This window comes from Oryza glaberrima, chromosome 2 (genome assembly GCF_000147395.1).
Source record: "Oryza glaberrima chromosome 2, OglaRS2, whole genome shotgun sequence".
Taxonomy (NCBI): Eukaryota; Viridiplantae; Streptophyta; class Magnoliopsida; order Poales; family Poaceae; genus Oryza; species Oryza glaberrima.
In genome coordinates, this window is record NC_068327.1 from 19295180 (window position 1) to 19311543 (window position 16364).

The following is a 16364-nucleotide window of genomic DNA, read 5'->3' on the forward strand; positions in this document are numbered from 1 at the left end:
CGCCATTAGTCCAAGGTTAACTTTGCAAGGGTCATGTCACTATGAGAAAGAACATTAATTTAGAGAGAGAGGGAGAGAGATAGAAAGAACAATGGCAAAGCTTAAGTTCTAGAAACAACAGAAAACTATGACGGTCCGTATTCATCTTATGCTAATGTAAACACAAAGGATCCAGGATCACAGAAAGTGATGTAAGTATGGTTAGGGATTGCTAGCCTTGACTAGTACGCAGATGTGACAATATTAGGTCTGAGTTTTTCACCGGTGGCATGGCATTCAGCACAATGTAAACTTTTCAACACTTGTAGTTGTTGGTTTCACCCTGAACTCCAAGTAGTATGCAACATGGTTCAGAACTCTTGAACAGGTCTAAGTTGTTGTAGATTCGTAGCCTTGTACAGGGAAAAGAAGAGGAGCAGTTCAATACATTAATCTGTTTTGTGAAAATGACAGGATATCCAAATATTCGTAGTTAGAAGGCAGAATAATACAAGGGAAAAAATCAAGTCTTTTTTTTTCATAAAAGAACCCACCCACATGACCACATCTAACAGACAGACACCAACAGCAATCTAGGACCTGGAGGGGTGTTTTCTAGACAATGGAGCAAATAATCTAGGACTTGAAGGGATGTTCCCTTTAAGATATTGAGATTAAAAAAAATCATGGACCGGTTCAGTACTCCATTGCATTTGTCCATTCGAGGCACGAGAAAATATAGCGCATATTTCTGATTCCGTCATGTGTTTCAAATTAACCTGTCTGTCATTTGCATCAGGTAAACAAAATTGCAGACAATCTTTTTCACTTGTCAGTTGTCACACACACACACACACACACACACACACACACCCCGCACTGCTAGATAGGATCATAAGAAGATAACTTATCCCCAGTGACTCCAGAGTCTAGAAGCAACAAAAAAAAAGGAATAAGAAAACGCTATAGAAGTCGATCACAGCAAATGTTCTTCATTTTCATACGTAACTGACATGCTAGTCCAGCTATACTTGACAAAGTCATATGTCACAGAGTCTAGTAGTCTACGCCCCTCTTGTGTTAATTTGCACTTGTTGACCTTCTGTTCTCTCCTAAACCATATATATCAAGAAAGTAATCGGCACTTCTCAATTACTTTCTTTAGAGCATAGTATGATCTCACTGGCTACTTATTTATGTAAGTAAATAGCCGATCAGATCAGTGAGCATCAATGATCAATCCAATGGTGCACTTGCTATATTTCCTGTAAGCTGACTTTGATTTTGTTGTCATTTCTCCATTCAGAGAACAGAATCTCCATATTACACACTGGTGCTTGAAGTTGGAAGAACTAACCTTAAATGTTGAGTCAATGTTAGAGAAAGATCTCCACTCTGTTTCTTGGACAGCTGATAGAAGATCACCGATGATAGCGAATGGCTGAAAAAAAAAATCTTTCAAATGCCGTCATATACAAAGAACTTGGGTTTTCCTTTCCCTATTCCCATGCTGCATTAATTGATTTTTCATGTACAGTGTGTACTCTCAGGAAATATACAATATTGTCTCATTCATGACAATGACATAAATAGTTCAATATTTCAATGTGCTACAGGAGGGCGTTTTGCATTACTCTACTACTAGTATCAACCTATCATCATTCGGAAATTCAGACAGACTGTGGTTTTTTTTTTCCCACTCTGATAAAACATTTCGTCATTTTTTTAGCATTACTGGACGCCAACCGCCGTTGTGTCAACGTGGGAGTTTTTTTTTTTTCTATGGTTGATGCGAGATTGTGCCTTTTAGGGATTTCTTTCTGTGAAGACCCTATGTTTCCAAACAAAACCTTAGAAAATATGATCCCTCTATCGTTGAATGGCACCTTGGACATTCGAGATGGTCACGCATCATCAGGCCATCCAGTAGAAGAGTTCATCATTGCATGCCTTGTAAGCTCCACAATGGTCGTTGACCGTGTTAAGTGAACCGTCTTGTGTAGATTAAACTCTTGGCAAGGCAATCCATTAACCAAAACCAAAAAAAACTCCTGGGAGTCTAGCTAATGATCAACTGATCAAGTTGGCACTGTACGTATACTTGGTATTACCTCTATCCCATAATAATTGTATTTCTAATATTCGAATTTATCCCAAAATAATTGTCACAATATAGTACTAATGGTCTCATTAATCACTTCTCATTCAAAATTATCTCTATTTTACCCTTAACCACCCTTCCACTTTTACATATACACCATTTAATAAGGGGCATCATAGTTTTTCTTTTCAAACCTTAATATATGCTAAACAATCTAGAATTACAATTATTTTAGAATTGCAATGAAAGTAATTGTGAATTCATAATCCGAACAAAGGCCTTTTAGCAGGTTCAGGGCAAAAGCTGGATGTACTTTCATTGCTCAATGAATTATCCATTACCTAAAAAGAACCAGCCTTTTTAATTATGTTAATTAATGAAAGAGCGTTTGGCAAGTGGACAGAAAACATAAAGTTTATTGGGCAATATTGGTGCTTACTAGCATGGTTATGATGAGTTGTTAAGAACTCACCAAAGAGAATGAACATAGACACATTGCGCACAGTTTGTCAACCAACATGTCGCTTGCACGAGAACAACTCACTAGTGCATACAGTGGACAAAGGCACCTATTAATGGTAAGAGCTCGTAAGTTGACTACTTGCAACTATTTGAAAATTGATGACACTGTGTATCTATAATGTGGAGGCTCATCCCATCACCCTTATCTTAAAAATCAATATGAGATCAGGACAGTGGCGGCTAAGAAAACCATTATTATTTATTCACATAATAAAGAGGTTGCCTACGCGATATTTCCGTTGTTGCAAGAAACACGATCTTCGGCTACGTTCTCCATCACATCTGTCTTTGGTGCCATCACCTCGACGATTTTACACCAGCCATCGTATTCGAGTGACGTCCACATCTATATAAGAAAATAAAAATATAAATCACATGGGTGTCGAGAAAAATTAAAAATAACAAAAAAGTGACCATGCACATGCTCATAAGGGCCACGCACCAGCGACCGGTCCAACCAAGACCCGGCTTGTTGCGATGCGAGCTGCGACGCCCGCTTGCGCCCAGAGCTAGCTCGATCAACGCATGCATCTCACCGATCGATCGATCGGTTTCTTTCACGGCCTTTGACCCGTCACACGCGGGGTCGATTCGGTGATTTCGATCCCGTCCGCTGCACGCAGTCCCGCTCTCCCACCCGAAAGCCCGCGCCGTGCCGCCTGCGCTAACTAGCTTTGCTACCTGCTGCGTTCCAACTTTTCTTGGACCCACTCGACCCCGGCCGATCCTGCGGTCGAGCCCTTCAACCACGCAGCGCACGCACGCACGCATGCTGCTCGATCTGCTCTGCCCCGGACGAGGCGGGCGGCCAATGCGCCCGCGTCAGACGCTCGGGGTTCTGTGCGTGCCGTGTCGTGTGCTCGTGTTTGTGCTCTCGTGTCGTGTTTCGTGTGTGCCGTGCAGCGACCTGCGCTTATATGCTGTGGACGTCGTCTCGTTCTCCTGGGCTCGCCCTTTCTGTCCACGTCCGTTCTAAGACTTTACTGCCTCCGTTATTAAATATATAAGAGATTTTAGTTGGATATGGCATATCCTAATACAACGAATCTGGATATAATCAAAATTCCTTATATTTAGGGATGGAGGGAGTAGTACTTCAAAAGAACGATACATGCCTCCAGCTTTACTTGGATGTGGACCCGACCCGATCTTGGAATTAAATTTGAAAAATATACTGTTGATTCTTTTTTTCTTAGAAATATTCGTGATGCAAACTTTTTAGCAGAAATATACCGTCGATCTCGCACAATCGTTGTGCGAAAGTGACGAGAGCGTGAGGACGCATGCGGTATCGCGAGATGGAACAACGAGAGCGAACGGCTCGCATAAGGAATCAGCGAGACCGCATGTCTTGTCCATCAGTATTGCTTATTAACAATTTTCAACAGTCGCTATCGCTCATTGAGTGAGCGAGATTGCTCGGTCTCGCGGTTTGGCCGTGCGAGACCGCGTGGTCTGACGCCGCCACCACGCACGTCCTCGATTTCGCAGTTTAGTGCCGCAGTTTCATCGTACGAGACCGTGCGGTTTCGCGCTATCACCGTGCGACACCGTGCGGTCTCACGCTGTCATTGTGCGAGATCGTTCGCGTCGTCACGTTCACGTCATTTTCGCGAAACGGTTGTATAAGATCGATGGTATATTTCTGCTAATAAATTTACATCCCAAATATTTATGAAAAAAAACGAATCGAACATTATATTTTCAAATTTAATTCACCGATCCTGCGGGTTCGAGCCCTTCAACCACGCATCTGCGGCCGCACGAGGCGGGCGTCCAATGAGCCGTGCTGTGTCGTGTCGTGCACTCGTGCGTATGCCGTCTTATCTCCTGCATATGCCGTGGCCTGATCTGGACGCCGTCTCCTGGCTCCTGCAGGTTCCTCCTCACCCTTCCTGTGTCTCCTGCCTCCGTCCGTTGTAGTAGTAAAAAAGGGATAGTACTCGTAACTCGCGAAGGCGATAGGAGGGTGCGCATGCGCGGCAGGTGGCGAGCCGAGCCGGCACCCGGCAGATCGGGCGCGCCTCACGTCTATATAGACACTCACGGGGGCCGCGTCGTCTCCATGCCCTCACCCTCGCGCACTCCCATTCCCATCCTCCACATCCCGCGCCATCGACCTCCTCTCCCCGGGACCGCGTCGCTCGCGCGTTGCCTCCACCTCCAGTAGCAAGTATCAATGGCGGACTCCGGCAAGAAGCGGGACGGGTCGGCCAACGGCGCCGAGAAGAAGGCGTCGCCGACGCCGAAGCCGCCGTCCTCCTCCACATCCGGTTCGTCGTTCGTTCGTCCTCTCCCCTCCCTCCTTCTAGGAACACGCGTGCTGCGGCCTGCGTGCGTCCATCGCCTTTTTGCTTTGTTAATTTCTCGTGTTCAACGCAGCGTTTGTTTCGTAGTACGTCGTCGTAGCCTGTTCGTGATTTGCCACCGCTCCCTGTTTTTACAATTTTGCTGTATAATCAGCTCGGTTGCGGTCTCGATCTCAAGATTGACACTATCTCACATAAATTAATTATGATATGACCGCGTCATTGTTTAAGATCGGCCAACGGGCCGCGAGCCCGCGAGAGGTCGCGCGCTCTTGTCTGCATGCATGTCGATTGTCGGGGTACTCAATGCTGTGACCCCAATGCTTTCGGCGTTAACCATCTGTCCTTTTCGTTCATCCCGAAGCTAATTTATACGCCTCCATCCACGTTTCTTCTGTCCTCGAATAGTTGGAGTTTGCGTGTAGGCCTTGTGATTTTTGGGTGGCTTCGTGAACAAGGTAAAAAGGCCTTTCCATCAAAAAGGTAGGTAGTAGTAGTAAAAAGAAAAAGAAAAACCGAAATAACAGGTGCAGATTGACCCTGTGGGCCGGGCGGCTCATAAAAATTAACGCTTCTGACTTGATCACATAAATATCAACAGTTCCGAACAGGTGACACGCAACTGTACACAACTTGATGATCGATAGGGCCTACGGCATTCACGCACGCAAGTACTACTCCTATCTACTTATCTAAAGCTGGCTGTTTAGCCCGAATTTGATTGGGCCACGTGGCTTCAATCAGTTTGCAATAAATCTATGATTTCCTGAGAAAAAAATATAAGAATTTTTTTAAGAGAAGAATCTGGAGCCATGAGGAAGAAAAATCGCAGGCTCCCAGCATGAGGAAGAAAAATCGCATGCTTTAAGTACATTGCCTCCACATGCATGAGCGAATGATGTTGGGTCTTCCTTGGCAGCTGGGCTACACCTTGCCTGGGCCAGCGGGTTGAGAAGATGAGTTACCCAACATCAAATATACTTAAAGCATTACTTATGATTTATATTTTTTTATATTTGTATAATGCTTTTAATAAGAGGAATGGTAAATATATGTATATGTGCGTCAAATATTAAGAATCGGAGTGAGTATTTTGCAAATATTGCACTACTCCAAATGTGGTGGTGCAAGTGTAACGACTTTACGTGCATATGTTCCTTGCAATATTCAAACACTGCTTGCAACAAAATTAATCAGCCGAAACAAGATTATCATGTTTTCAAGCCCATTTTAATTATCACCTCCGTAGGGACTAGAGATAAACTAGCTCATTACTTCAAATCATAATAGTATTGTCAAGACAATTATCACATACTTGGGGGATGGGCGTGTTGGTCTTGTGGCAAATGGACATAGTACTGGCCACTTAGAAACGATAAGAAAACTGTCACATCAACGTGATTTTTGTTGCAATGTCGTTGTGAACATATACTTGTCTGTATTTTGAGGTAATGCCAAGTTATATATAGTTGTTCATCGAATAATAGAAGAGGGATGTATTTGATTTATATAGTTGTATGCATTTAAATCTCCAAAGAATGGCATATTAATGTTATAAAATATGTACGTATATTTGCAAACGTTAAAATTTCCACATATTTTTGATTAATCATCTGTATTATGGTTAATCGTTGGACAATGCCTTTTCCGTCCCATGATTGTATTCTGCTATTCTGTCTTCCAGAACGCACCCACGTCCAACTTACTGAGTATATCAAAGCAGTGTGAAGTGTGAACTGCTCCTAATTCTTACAATAGTTATAACTGCATGACTTTTCAACACATCTTAGTGTCATGTTGTAATGAATTGACCATTGATAAGGATATATTTATATAAATGCCGACATGCGACACTTGAACCTCGCAAAGTCAACGTAGTATCTTATATGACACCTTTAGGATTATAATTACATCCTACTCGGTGCTACTCCCTCTGTTTAATATTATAAATAGTTTGACTAAATTTATAGTAGAATTTAGTAATATCTAAAATATCAATTAGTTTCATTAGAACTAACCGTGGATATATTTATTTTGTGTTGAAAATAATATAATATTTTCCTATAAACTTGGTCAAACTTAAACAAGTTTGACTATAAAAAAAATCAAACGACTTATAATATAAAACGAAGGGAGTAGATAATAGTAGTATATCAGTACGTAGCAAGGTTTATAGTAGAACCGGTGGTAACCGGCCAATTAACGACTGGTCTGCCAGAATAAATCGGCCAAATAACCAAATTGGAATAATTTAAATCCAAATTGATTTTAATTTTTTTATAATAATAAATTTGATAGATTCATCAATATTTTCAACATACCGATGTGCTTTTTTTAAAAAAATATATATATTGATGTGCCTCTTTTCCTGGCAGGTTTCTCCAAGAATGTCCCCCTCCTCGTGTTTGTGTTATTGCTGGGGCTGCTGTACCGGCAGCTTCAGCCTCCGGCTCCGAAAATCTGTGGAACTCCGGGAGGCCCTCCGGTGACCGGGCCAAGATTGCAGCTCAAGGATGGGAGGCACCTGGCCTACCACGAGTACGGCGTCCCTAAGGATCAGGCCAAGCACAAGATCATCTTCGTCCATGGCTTCGACTCCTGCAGATACGACGCTCTCCAAGTGTCACCTGTAAGTCGCGATCGATCGATTACTGAACACACAGTAATCTGAAAATGCTGAGCCCCTGGGTTACTGAACGGAAGCTGAATGTGTATAACAGGAGCTCGCAGAAGAGCTGGGTGTCTACATGGTCTCGTTCGATCGTCCTGGGTATGGAGAGAGCGACCCACACCCCGGTAGAACGGAGGACAGCATTGCGTTCGACATCGAAGGGCTCGCCGACGGGCTGCAGCTCGGCCCCAAGTTCTACCTCATCGGCTACTCCATGGGCGGGGAAATCATGTGGAGCTGCCTCAAAAACATCCCTCACAGGTATGTATACAGTGTACATTATATACACCAACTGCCGCTTTCTGAACATTGTTGCAGGGAAAATTAACCAAAAGTGAAATTTGTCCTGTACGTGCGCGTGCAGGCTCGCGGGGGTGTCAATCCTGGGGCCGGTGGGGAACTACTGGTGGTCGGGTTACCCGTCGAACGTGTCGACGGAGGCGTGGTACGTGCAGCTCCCGCAGGACCAGTGGGCCGTCCGCGTGGCGCACCACGCCCCCTGGCTCGCCTACTGGTGGAACACCCAGAAGCTCTTCCCGGCCTCCAGCGTCATCTCCTTCAACCCCGCCATCCTCTCCCGGGAAGACTTGACCGTCATCCCCAAGTTCGCCTACCGCACCTACGCCGTAAGCAAACATGATCGATCCATAGTACTCCTACTTTTTTATGCGTGAAAATGGATGGACGATGTGCTGAATAATTAAATTGCATGGGGGACGGATGAGATGGTTGCAGGGGCAGGTGAGGCAGCAGGGGGAGCACGAGAGCCTGCACCGGGACATGCTGGTGGGGTTCGGGAAGTGGGGGTGGAGCCCGCTGGAGATGGAGAACCCGTTCCCGGCGGGCGAGGCGGCGGTGCACCTGTGGCACGGCGCGGAGGACCTCATCGTGCCCGTGCAGCTGTCGCGGCACATCGCGCAGCGGCTGCCGTGGGTGCGGTACCACGAGCTGCCCACGGCGGGGCACCTGTTCCCCATCACCGAAGGGATGCCGGACCTCATCGTCAGGTCGATGCTGCTCACCGACGAGTGAGATCACCGACCGACCGACCCAAATGCGCATCTCTCTGTTTTTTTTGGTTTTTGGAATTTTGGGTACTGTCACGTACCGATGTACGGTGGTACGCGTAGTTGCTTGCTCCTATGATCCTATCCTATATAGAGAAATGACAATAATATTTTGCGGAGTCATTTTGCCTCGTTCCATCTACCAGATTTCTTTGTGCCTAACTTATGCCTATTGGTCTCTCAATTATCTGAGCCGGAACGTAATTATGGAGAGCGTTGGGGCCCATGTCAGTTGGGCCGAAAACGGGTCTCGGCTTACGTGCAGCCCAAATATTGGTCCTTACGGATGTGGCTGACAGTAGTTCTAGTTGGGCTAGGACCACAGCATCGATCTGTACAAATGCGTCGATATCCATGTCCATCATTTAGCTTCCTGGCCTCCTGAACAGTACACATCATCGACATGTTTGATTGCTTCTCTAAACTGTTCTGTACAAACATTCTGCACGAAACACCATTTCCGGAAAAAAAACACAAAACTGAGCATATTTTGAAGTTGAGTTACCCTCTCGATTGTTCCATTCATCTGTGCCTCCTTATACTTCTCTACCAACCTTACACCTCAAATCATTACCAGGCTATAATCACCATTCCCAACCACCTCCACAAATGATACAGTACTGTATTAACCAAATGAAATGAAAAGACATAACCCATTAATTATCACTAACGGGGAGTAACCTAATCATGCACACGACCGCCGGCCATGGCCGATGAAGCACAAGCAACTAGCTAATCCTCCATCTCCGCCTTCTTGGGCGGGCCGAACCTCTTCTCCAGCTGCCGGAGCTCCGCCGGAGTGAGCCCGAACGCCCTCTCGAGGACGGCCTCCCTGATGCCGGACCCGAACACCGTAGCCGGGATGCGGACGATGCCGGGGTTCTCGCTGTTGAAGGCGCCGTACACCGTGGCCGGCGTGTCGCCGACGTTGAGCTGGAAGTGCACCATGGCGCGCGGGAACACCATCACCTCCCCCTGCTCGAGCACCTTGGCGAAGAGGCGGCCACCGGAGTCGACGAACCCGGCGTACACGCGGCCTGCGAGGACGAGCGCCGTCTCGGTGGCGCGCGGGTGGTAGTGCGGCGGGTTGACGCCGCCGGCCGCCGAGAGGTCGGCGCGGGCGAAGGACATCCCCAGGGTGTGCAGGCCCGGGAACTGCGCCGGGGTGACGGACACGCCGGCGAACCCCGTCTCCGGCGAGAAGTTCCCCGCGGCGCGCACGCCCGAGAAGGCGAAGTCGCCCGCCGTCAGGTTGGCGGGGCTCCTGCACGGGTAGGCCGGGAGCATGGCGAGCTCCACCGGCCGCCCACGCCCGGCGTCCGGCACGCAGAAGTCCTGCACCGCGTCGGGGTCGCCCCTTGCCGCCATCGCCGGCAGCAGCACGGCGAGCAAGAGGAGGAGACAACGACGACGATGCGCCATCGATTCTACGCTCGTTCTGTCACTCGTTCGTCGGTGGACAGCTGCTTGCTTTGCACATAGTAGTACATATGTAGTCGAGCACTGATGTCTTGTAGGTGAGTTGATCATTGTCAGTAATCATGCAGGTATTGATCCGTTGGTTATTCTTGTATTTTGTCATGCACGAGCAGTTGTAAAGCGTCGGCCGCTTTCCCGGAAGTGCAGAGATGGTTAGAAAAGTTCTCTTTTTTTTCTTCATGCGGAAAAGAATAGGAAAAGTGAAGGGATAGAAATAGATGTACATATCAATCTATAGAAAAAATTTTAGAGGTTTGAGTGGATTTTTTTTCTCTATACAACTCGTAGGAAAGAAAATATTATTTTGGCTTTCTTATACCTCATCTTTACAAATCGAATAACTCATATAGAAATTCATCCTCAGAAATCCAAAGTCTTTACTTTTTCTCTAAATCGAACATTCCCACTAGGGAAAGTTTATGGAAATGTATTGAAGAAGCAGGGGAGGGAGGCTATGAAGAATGGTGGCTTCTGTGGATTTTCAAGTGGACGCTGGCACGCTGCACACTTAGCACAGTGCAGAGGACCACATGGGCTGGCATTATTGACCGGAAGAGTCGTTCAGGTCGTCGTCAACCGTGCGTGCGTGCATTGAACCTGTAGATAAGGCTTCCCAGAAACTCAGGACCATGGAGGAATCAAAGGATCCAGCATAGTTGGCCAATAGTTCCCACGGCTGGTCAAGGCTGAGTTTAGATCTAAAATTTTTCTTCAAACTTTTAACTTTTCTATCACATCAAAACTTTTCTACACACACAAACTTTCAACTTTTCCATCACATCGTTTCAATTTCAACCAAACTTTTAATTTTAGCGTGAACTAAGCACACCCTAAAACAGAGTAATTTGGGAATGATCATTAGTAATACCGATAACCGGTTTGATACTCGGCTCAGTTCAATAGCTTGTGTTTATACATAGAATGCACATCTTTTCTCAACAGTCGACTACCGATGAAAATCTTTCTTATAACATTTGTTCCCTCTATCTTAATTGAAGTGCTCCGTGCAACGCATGTTGCACGGCATATCTATCGTAGGCATGACCAGTTGTGACCTGTATGTACGTGCGCACATCGATCGCCTTTTGAGATCATATATGTGTATGAATCATCTGGGCAGAGATAATGATGCTTTCGTGGCGTAGCAGGTTGTCCATGGCCGCCTCCAACCGGCCGGGAGCGCGCCGCCGCCGGATATAGAAAGGGGTAATAATCCCTTGCCGCTGACGCAACTTAATCGCACCCCTGCATCATTGCATCTTCGGCCAGCGCAGCCCCTCCTTAACAGAAATAATGCGTTGGAATATCATAGCACAGAAAAGTTATAAGCAGAGAGCTCCATTAGCAAACTATAATATTAGACATGTGATGTCTAATCTTTGTATTAGGTTGCTACATTCATCCAACTGTTATTCACGAAAAGATATTTCATGAATTTTATAGGATTTCTGTTGGATTTAGTATCATTTCAAGAAAAAAAAACATTTCTTTCCATTCCAAATGAGGCCAATCTGAATCCTATGGAGTTCTTTTCAGTTGATTTCCCTTAAATTTTATTTTTGTAGGAGTTCGACCAACAAGTTTGTCTCATGATCTGCCTAACGGTATTTTGGGCCTCAATTTCGTGGGCTTCTGGCCCACGATAGCACATCAAATAATGGCCATCTTCCAAGTTGTAAATCTTCTGGTAGGGCCCCTTTGAATCACAGGAATGAAAAAACGGAGGAATATGAAAAATATAGGATTCTGACAGGAATGAAAGTGTAAAAATAGAGGATTGCAAAACATAGGAAAAACATAGGAATGACCGTTTGATTGGACCACAGGAAAAACATAGGAATTTGAGGAGAGATAAAGACTTAAAGGATTTCTTCCATGAGGTTCTACCTCTTGTTAAAATTTCTCCAAAACTTGTATGGGGAAAGGCATTCCATAGGAATTTCATAGGATTCCATAGGGTTCATTACTTTGATTCAAAGGGCTTTGTAGAAAAAATTCCTATAGGAATAAATTCCTCTAAAATTACTATGAATTTCCTTTGAATTAAAGGGGGCCTTACTGTTTTTTTTTTCGTTTCAGGTTCTACCGGAGGTAACTTCAGTGCTGCCGTGCCTGGAACTGAACTATCCAATGCTATCGAAGAACAGAAGATTGAAAGTGACTTGTATAAATGGCGGATTGCATGATGCAAATAGAACTGGGTTTTTTTTTTCTGGTGGTTGAATTGCTAGCTTGCATTCCTTTCGAAATCTCTTGAGAGATCATACTTTATTAGTCCTATTTAAATTCAATGCTTTTGTTGGAACGTGGGTGTACCTTTCAAGTTCCTGTTGTTCCATTTGGAGGGTCCGGCCGAACAAATGGCTGACAGCATACCGTCCATTTCTAAGATTTTTAATGAACTAAAAACTGAACTACAATTGCAGATCCCTTAGCACACAAATTACGAGTTTGCCCTGAGTAACCAACGATCTGTGATCACAGAAGATGCATATATTGGCCTTTAATTAATCTCTTCTTAAAATATACTCTTCTTAAAATATACTTCCTGCTTGGGTCACTTACAGGGTTCCCAGAACTGCTGGAATTTTGTGAAACTGCTAGGTCTCGATTTGTGAAAACCGGTCGGTATTAGCTGGTTTCTGTACGGTGTTGACTAAATCATCGGTTTTTACCCGTTTTTGGTAAAGCTGTGAGGAGTGGTTTCTACTTCGAAATTATTTCGAAAGGGTAAACCCTGGTCACTTCATTTATTTATTTTTTTCTTACACGCTTGACCTATTTCTATGAGCAACGAGTACATCTTTTTTTTTCTAATAATGGAATTCATGTCGACCTTTGCTTTCAAAAAACTACAACCAATTAGCAAAGATTATAGGTTGAAAAAAAAGCAAATTACAAAACCACAACTTGATTAAAAAATAAGATAACTACTTAGATTACCAACCTAAAGATCAAGATGAAACCATTGGCTTATATGTTATACGTAGTCCTTATCTTCATCACATCGAGAAACAAATTCTCCAAAAATATCAGTCGATCATTACCGATCGAAATCAGCATCACCGCCGACGAAACCATAACGGAAGATAAAGTCGGAGAGTAACTAAGGCTGTGTTTAGATTTATGGGTGTAAAGTTTTGGCTTGTCACATCGGATATACAGACACACATTTGAAGTATTAAACGTAGTCTAATAACAAAACAAATTACAGAATCCGCTTGTAAACCGCGAGACGAATTTATTAAGCCTAATTATCCGTCATTAGCAAAAGTTTAATGTAGCACCACATTGTCAAATCATGACGCAATTAGGCTTAAAAGATTCGTCTCGTAATTTACACGCAATCTGTGTAATTAGTTATTTTTTTGTCTATATTTAATACTCCATGCATATGTCCAAACATTCGAAGTGACAGGGTGTAAAATTTTGCTAGAGGATCTAAACAGGGCCTAAGATGTAAAACAACCTTTCGCCCAAATCTTAGCATCGCTCTAACTATCGAAATTGGCACTAGGTGCACCAACAAGGACCTCCAATGCTACGCCTTCAAGAAAGTCGCGATATTTATGATGTCACCATTGCTGTTCCGGACATTTGAAACTAGGGTTTCACCTAAAGTGTCCACTCGAAAGCAAGAAGGTGAGGCAAGATATTGCGACATCGCCTCTAGGAAAGTATGTGGCCCCACAGGCATCACCAATGTCAGGTGTGCGTGCCTCCCCCATGTCACCACCTCAGCCTCGCGCTGTCTCCACCTCCACTACACCACCGGCTTGACCCACAACCACCGCCAACCCCCAACTAGATCCAGCTAGCCCTCCAACTAGAGTGCAACTGGCAAGCATGGACTAGAGGGCAGCTGCCACTAGGATCAATGAGTGCACTTACCCCATCTCTGCCATTCTTGCCATCACACGACAGCAGATACCTGATGATGACATCCTCCACTATTACCCGCCAGCAAGACACAAAAGTCGGGCGGCGACCGTGTGAGCCTCTGAATAATCCCACCTTGCTAGTTTGGGAGGAGGAAGCCACCTTAAAAGGGAGAGCCACCCTTCCCCTATTGGACTAGTCTTTTAGAGAGATTGGGCCTTTCCCCGAGTGGGTGTGCCTATGAACTGTTGGAGTCCAGGCAACCTTAAGTTATTGGGCCTCGGCCAACTCCACCTGGGCCGGATTGTTATCATTTGGTATCAGAGTTGGGCCCTTGTTAAGGGGGTGGGAATGATGAGGACATCCTCCACTATTACCCGCTAGCAAAGACGCAAAAGTCAGGCGGCGACCATGTGAGCCTCTGAATAATCCCACCTTGCTTAGCTTGGGAGGATGAAGCCACCTTAAAAGGAAGAGCCACCCTTTCCCTATTGTACTAGTCTTTTAGGGAGATTGGGCCTTTCCCCGAGTGGGTGTGCCTATGAACTGTTAGGATCCGGACAACCTTAAGTTATTGGGTCTCGGCCAACCCCACCTGGGCCTGATTGTTATCAATACCAGCAAGGAGGTGATACCACCACTACTGGAGAAAGGGGCTTTAGTCCCGGTTGGGAACCCCCCTATAGACAACCTTAAATTATTGGGTCTCGGCCAACCCCACCTGGGCCTGATTGTTATCAATACCAGCAAGGAGGTGATACCACCACTACTGGAGAAAGGGGCTTTAGTCCCGGTTGGGAACCCCACCTATAGTCCCGGTTATGCAACCGATACTACGAATTCGGGACTTAGTCCCGGGTGAAATAACCGGGAGTAAAAATCCGGTTGGAAACCCCACCTATAGTCCCGGTTATGCAACCGAGAGTACGAATCCGGGACTTAGTCCTAGGTGAAATAACCGGGAGTAAAAATCCATTTTCCAACCGGGGCTAAAGATGGAGCTAGGCCAGGTCCGGTTGCTCTTTTTTTTTTCTTTTTTCATTGTTTTTAACATCGAATATTGATTTTACTCCATCCCCAAATCATACCTAAGAAATCCCGAATGCTCAAATCGATCATCTCTAAATACATCCCAAATCATCACAGATCAAAAGGATCATCTTCAAATCCTCAAATAGATCATCTCCAAATACATCACAAATTCTTAAAAAAAATACATCACAAGTTCTAAAAAATTCATCACAAATACATCACATATTCACATCACACACAAATCAAATACATCACAGGATCATGCAATAAATCACAAGTTCTCAAAAAAAAAATGCCGGCAGAGGCGCCGGCCGGCCGGCCGCTGCCGCGCCGCTGCTTCGCCACGCCGGTTGCCGCCGCGCAGGCCACCGCCCGGCTGGCCCGCCCTTCTCCTCTCGTGCGCTCGCTCAGCCGTTGCCGCTTCCCCTCCTCCCCTCCGCGTCGGCCGCCGCGCGGCCGACCCGCCCTCCTCCTCACGTGTGCTCGCTCAGCCACTCCTTCGCTATGAAGGAAGGAAAGAGATAAGGCTAAGAGGAAGGAAGGAGATAAGGAGTTAGAGAGGAAAAAAAGAGATAAGAGAGAGGAGTTTGTGTGGAGGGAGAAGATGATAAGTACTAGGGATTATATAGTGTGTTTTGATCTTTAGTCCCAATTAGTAACACTAACCGGCGGTTGATAACACAAACCAGGACTTCCCAGTTGGAGTTACCAACCGAGACTAAAGATCCCGGAGGGCCCTGACAGCATGTGAACCGGGACTAAAGATCACATAGTCCTTTTCTGCTTATAAACCAGGACTAAAAACCATATTTAGTCCCGGTTTTTATTGCAACCGGGACTATTGTAGTTTTTAACCGACCGGATAAATATGATTTTTCTAGTAGTGCACGTACATATAATGAGGACAGACGATTGCATCTCCTAACACTCAAAGATACGAATATCAACATTCAACAACAAATTCTGACTTCTCTAAATTTCTATTGAAAATACACGCAAAATTAATAATGGAGACTAGCTAGCAGCAAATCCCTAACCAACGAACGTGATCAAAGCGCACATCAGTGCAGCATGTGTAATATTTGGCCATTATATTAGACCATGGTGGTCTGGTGGATGGATAGTTCAGCTACTGTTTTCCTGAGGCTGTATATGCTGAAATATACTCCCTCCGTTTTTTAATAGATGACGCCGTTGACTTTTTCTCACATGTTTGACCATTCGTCTTATTCAAAAATTTTATGCAAATGTATAATATATAAATCACACTTAAAGTACTATGAGTGATAAAACAACTCATAACAAAATAAATTATAATTACGTAA

The 16364-nt window shown here is 45.0% G+C and overlaps 2 protein-coding genes across 2 annotated transcripts; one reads left to right on the forward strand and one right to left on the reverse strand.

The window, feature by feature from the left end:
• The first annotated feature begins 4526 nt into the window (after positions 1-4526).
• LOC127762678 (uncharacterized) lies at positions 4527-8791 on the forward strand. The gene is made up of 5 exons (XM_052287145.1): positions 4527-4875; positions 7287-7540; positions 7632-7843; positions 7947-8208; positions 8318-8791. The coding sequence occupies exons 1-5, from the start codon at positions 4782-4784 to the stop codon at positions 8612-8614; spliced, it is 1119 nt and encodes a 372-aa protein (XP_052143105.1). The 5' UTR covers positions 4527-4781; the 3' UTR covers positions 8615-8791.
• Positions 8792-9112: 321 nt separating this feature from the next.
• LOC127762679 (germin-like protein 2-4) lies at positions 9113-10193 on the reverse strand. The gene has a single exon (XM_052287146.1). It carries the CDS (start codon positions 10177-10179, stop codon positions 9382-9384), a length of 798 nt encoding a protein of 265 aa, XP_052143106.1. The 5' UTR covers positions 10180-10193; the 3' UTR covers positions 9113-9381.
• Between the last annotated feature and the right edge of the window lie 6171 nt (positions 10194-16364).

Coding starts and splice junctions, on each gene's coding strand:
- LOC127762678 (XM_052287145.1), top strand. CDS start 4,782: ATGGCGGACTCCGGCAAGAAGCGGGACGGGTCGGCCAACGGCGCCGAG. Junction 4,876..7,286: donor GCCGTCCTCCTCCACATCCG/GTTCGTCGTTCG, acceptor TTTTCCTGGCAG/GTTTCTCCAAGAATGTCCCC. Junction 7,541..7,631: donor ACGCTCTCCAAGTGTCACCT/GTAAGTCGCGAT, acceptor TGTGTATAACAG/GAGCTCGCAGAAGAGCTGGG.
- LOC127762679 (XM_052287146.1), bottom strand. CDS start 10,179: ATGATCAACTCACCTACAAGACATCAGTGCTCGACTACATATGTACTA.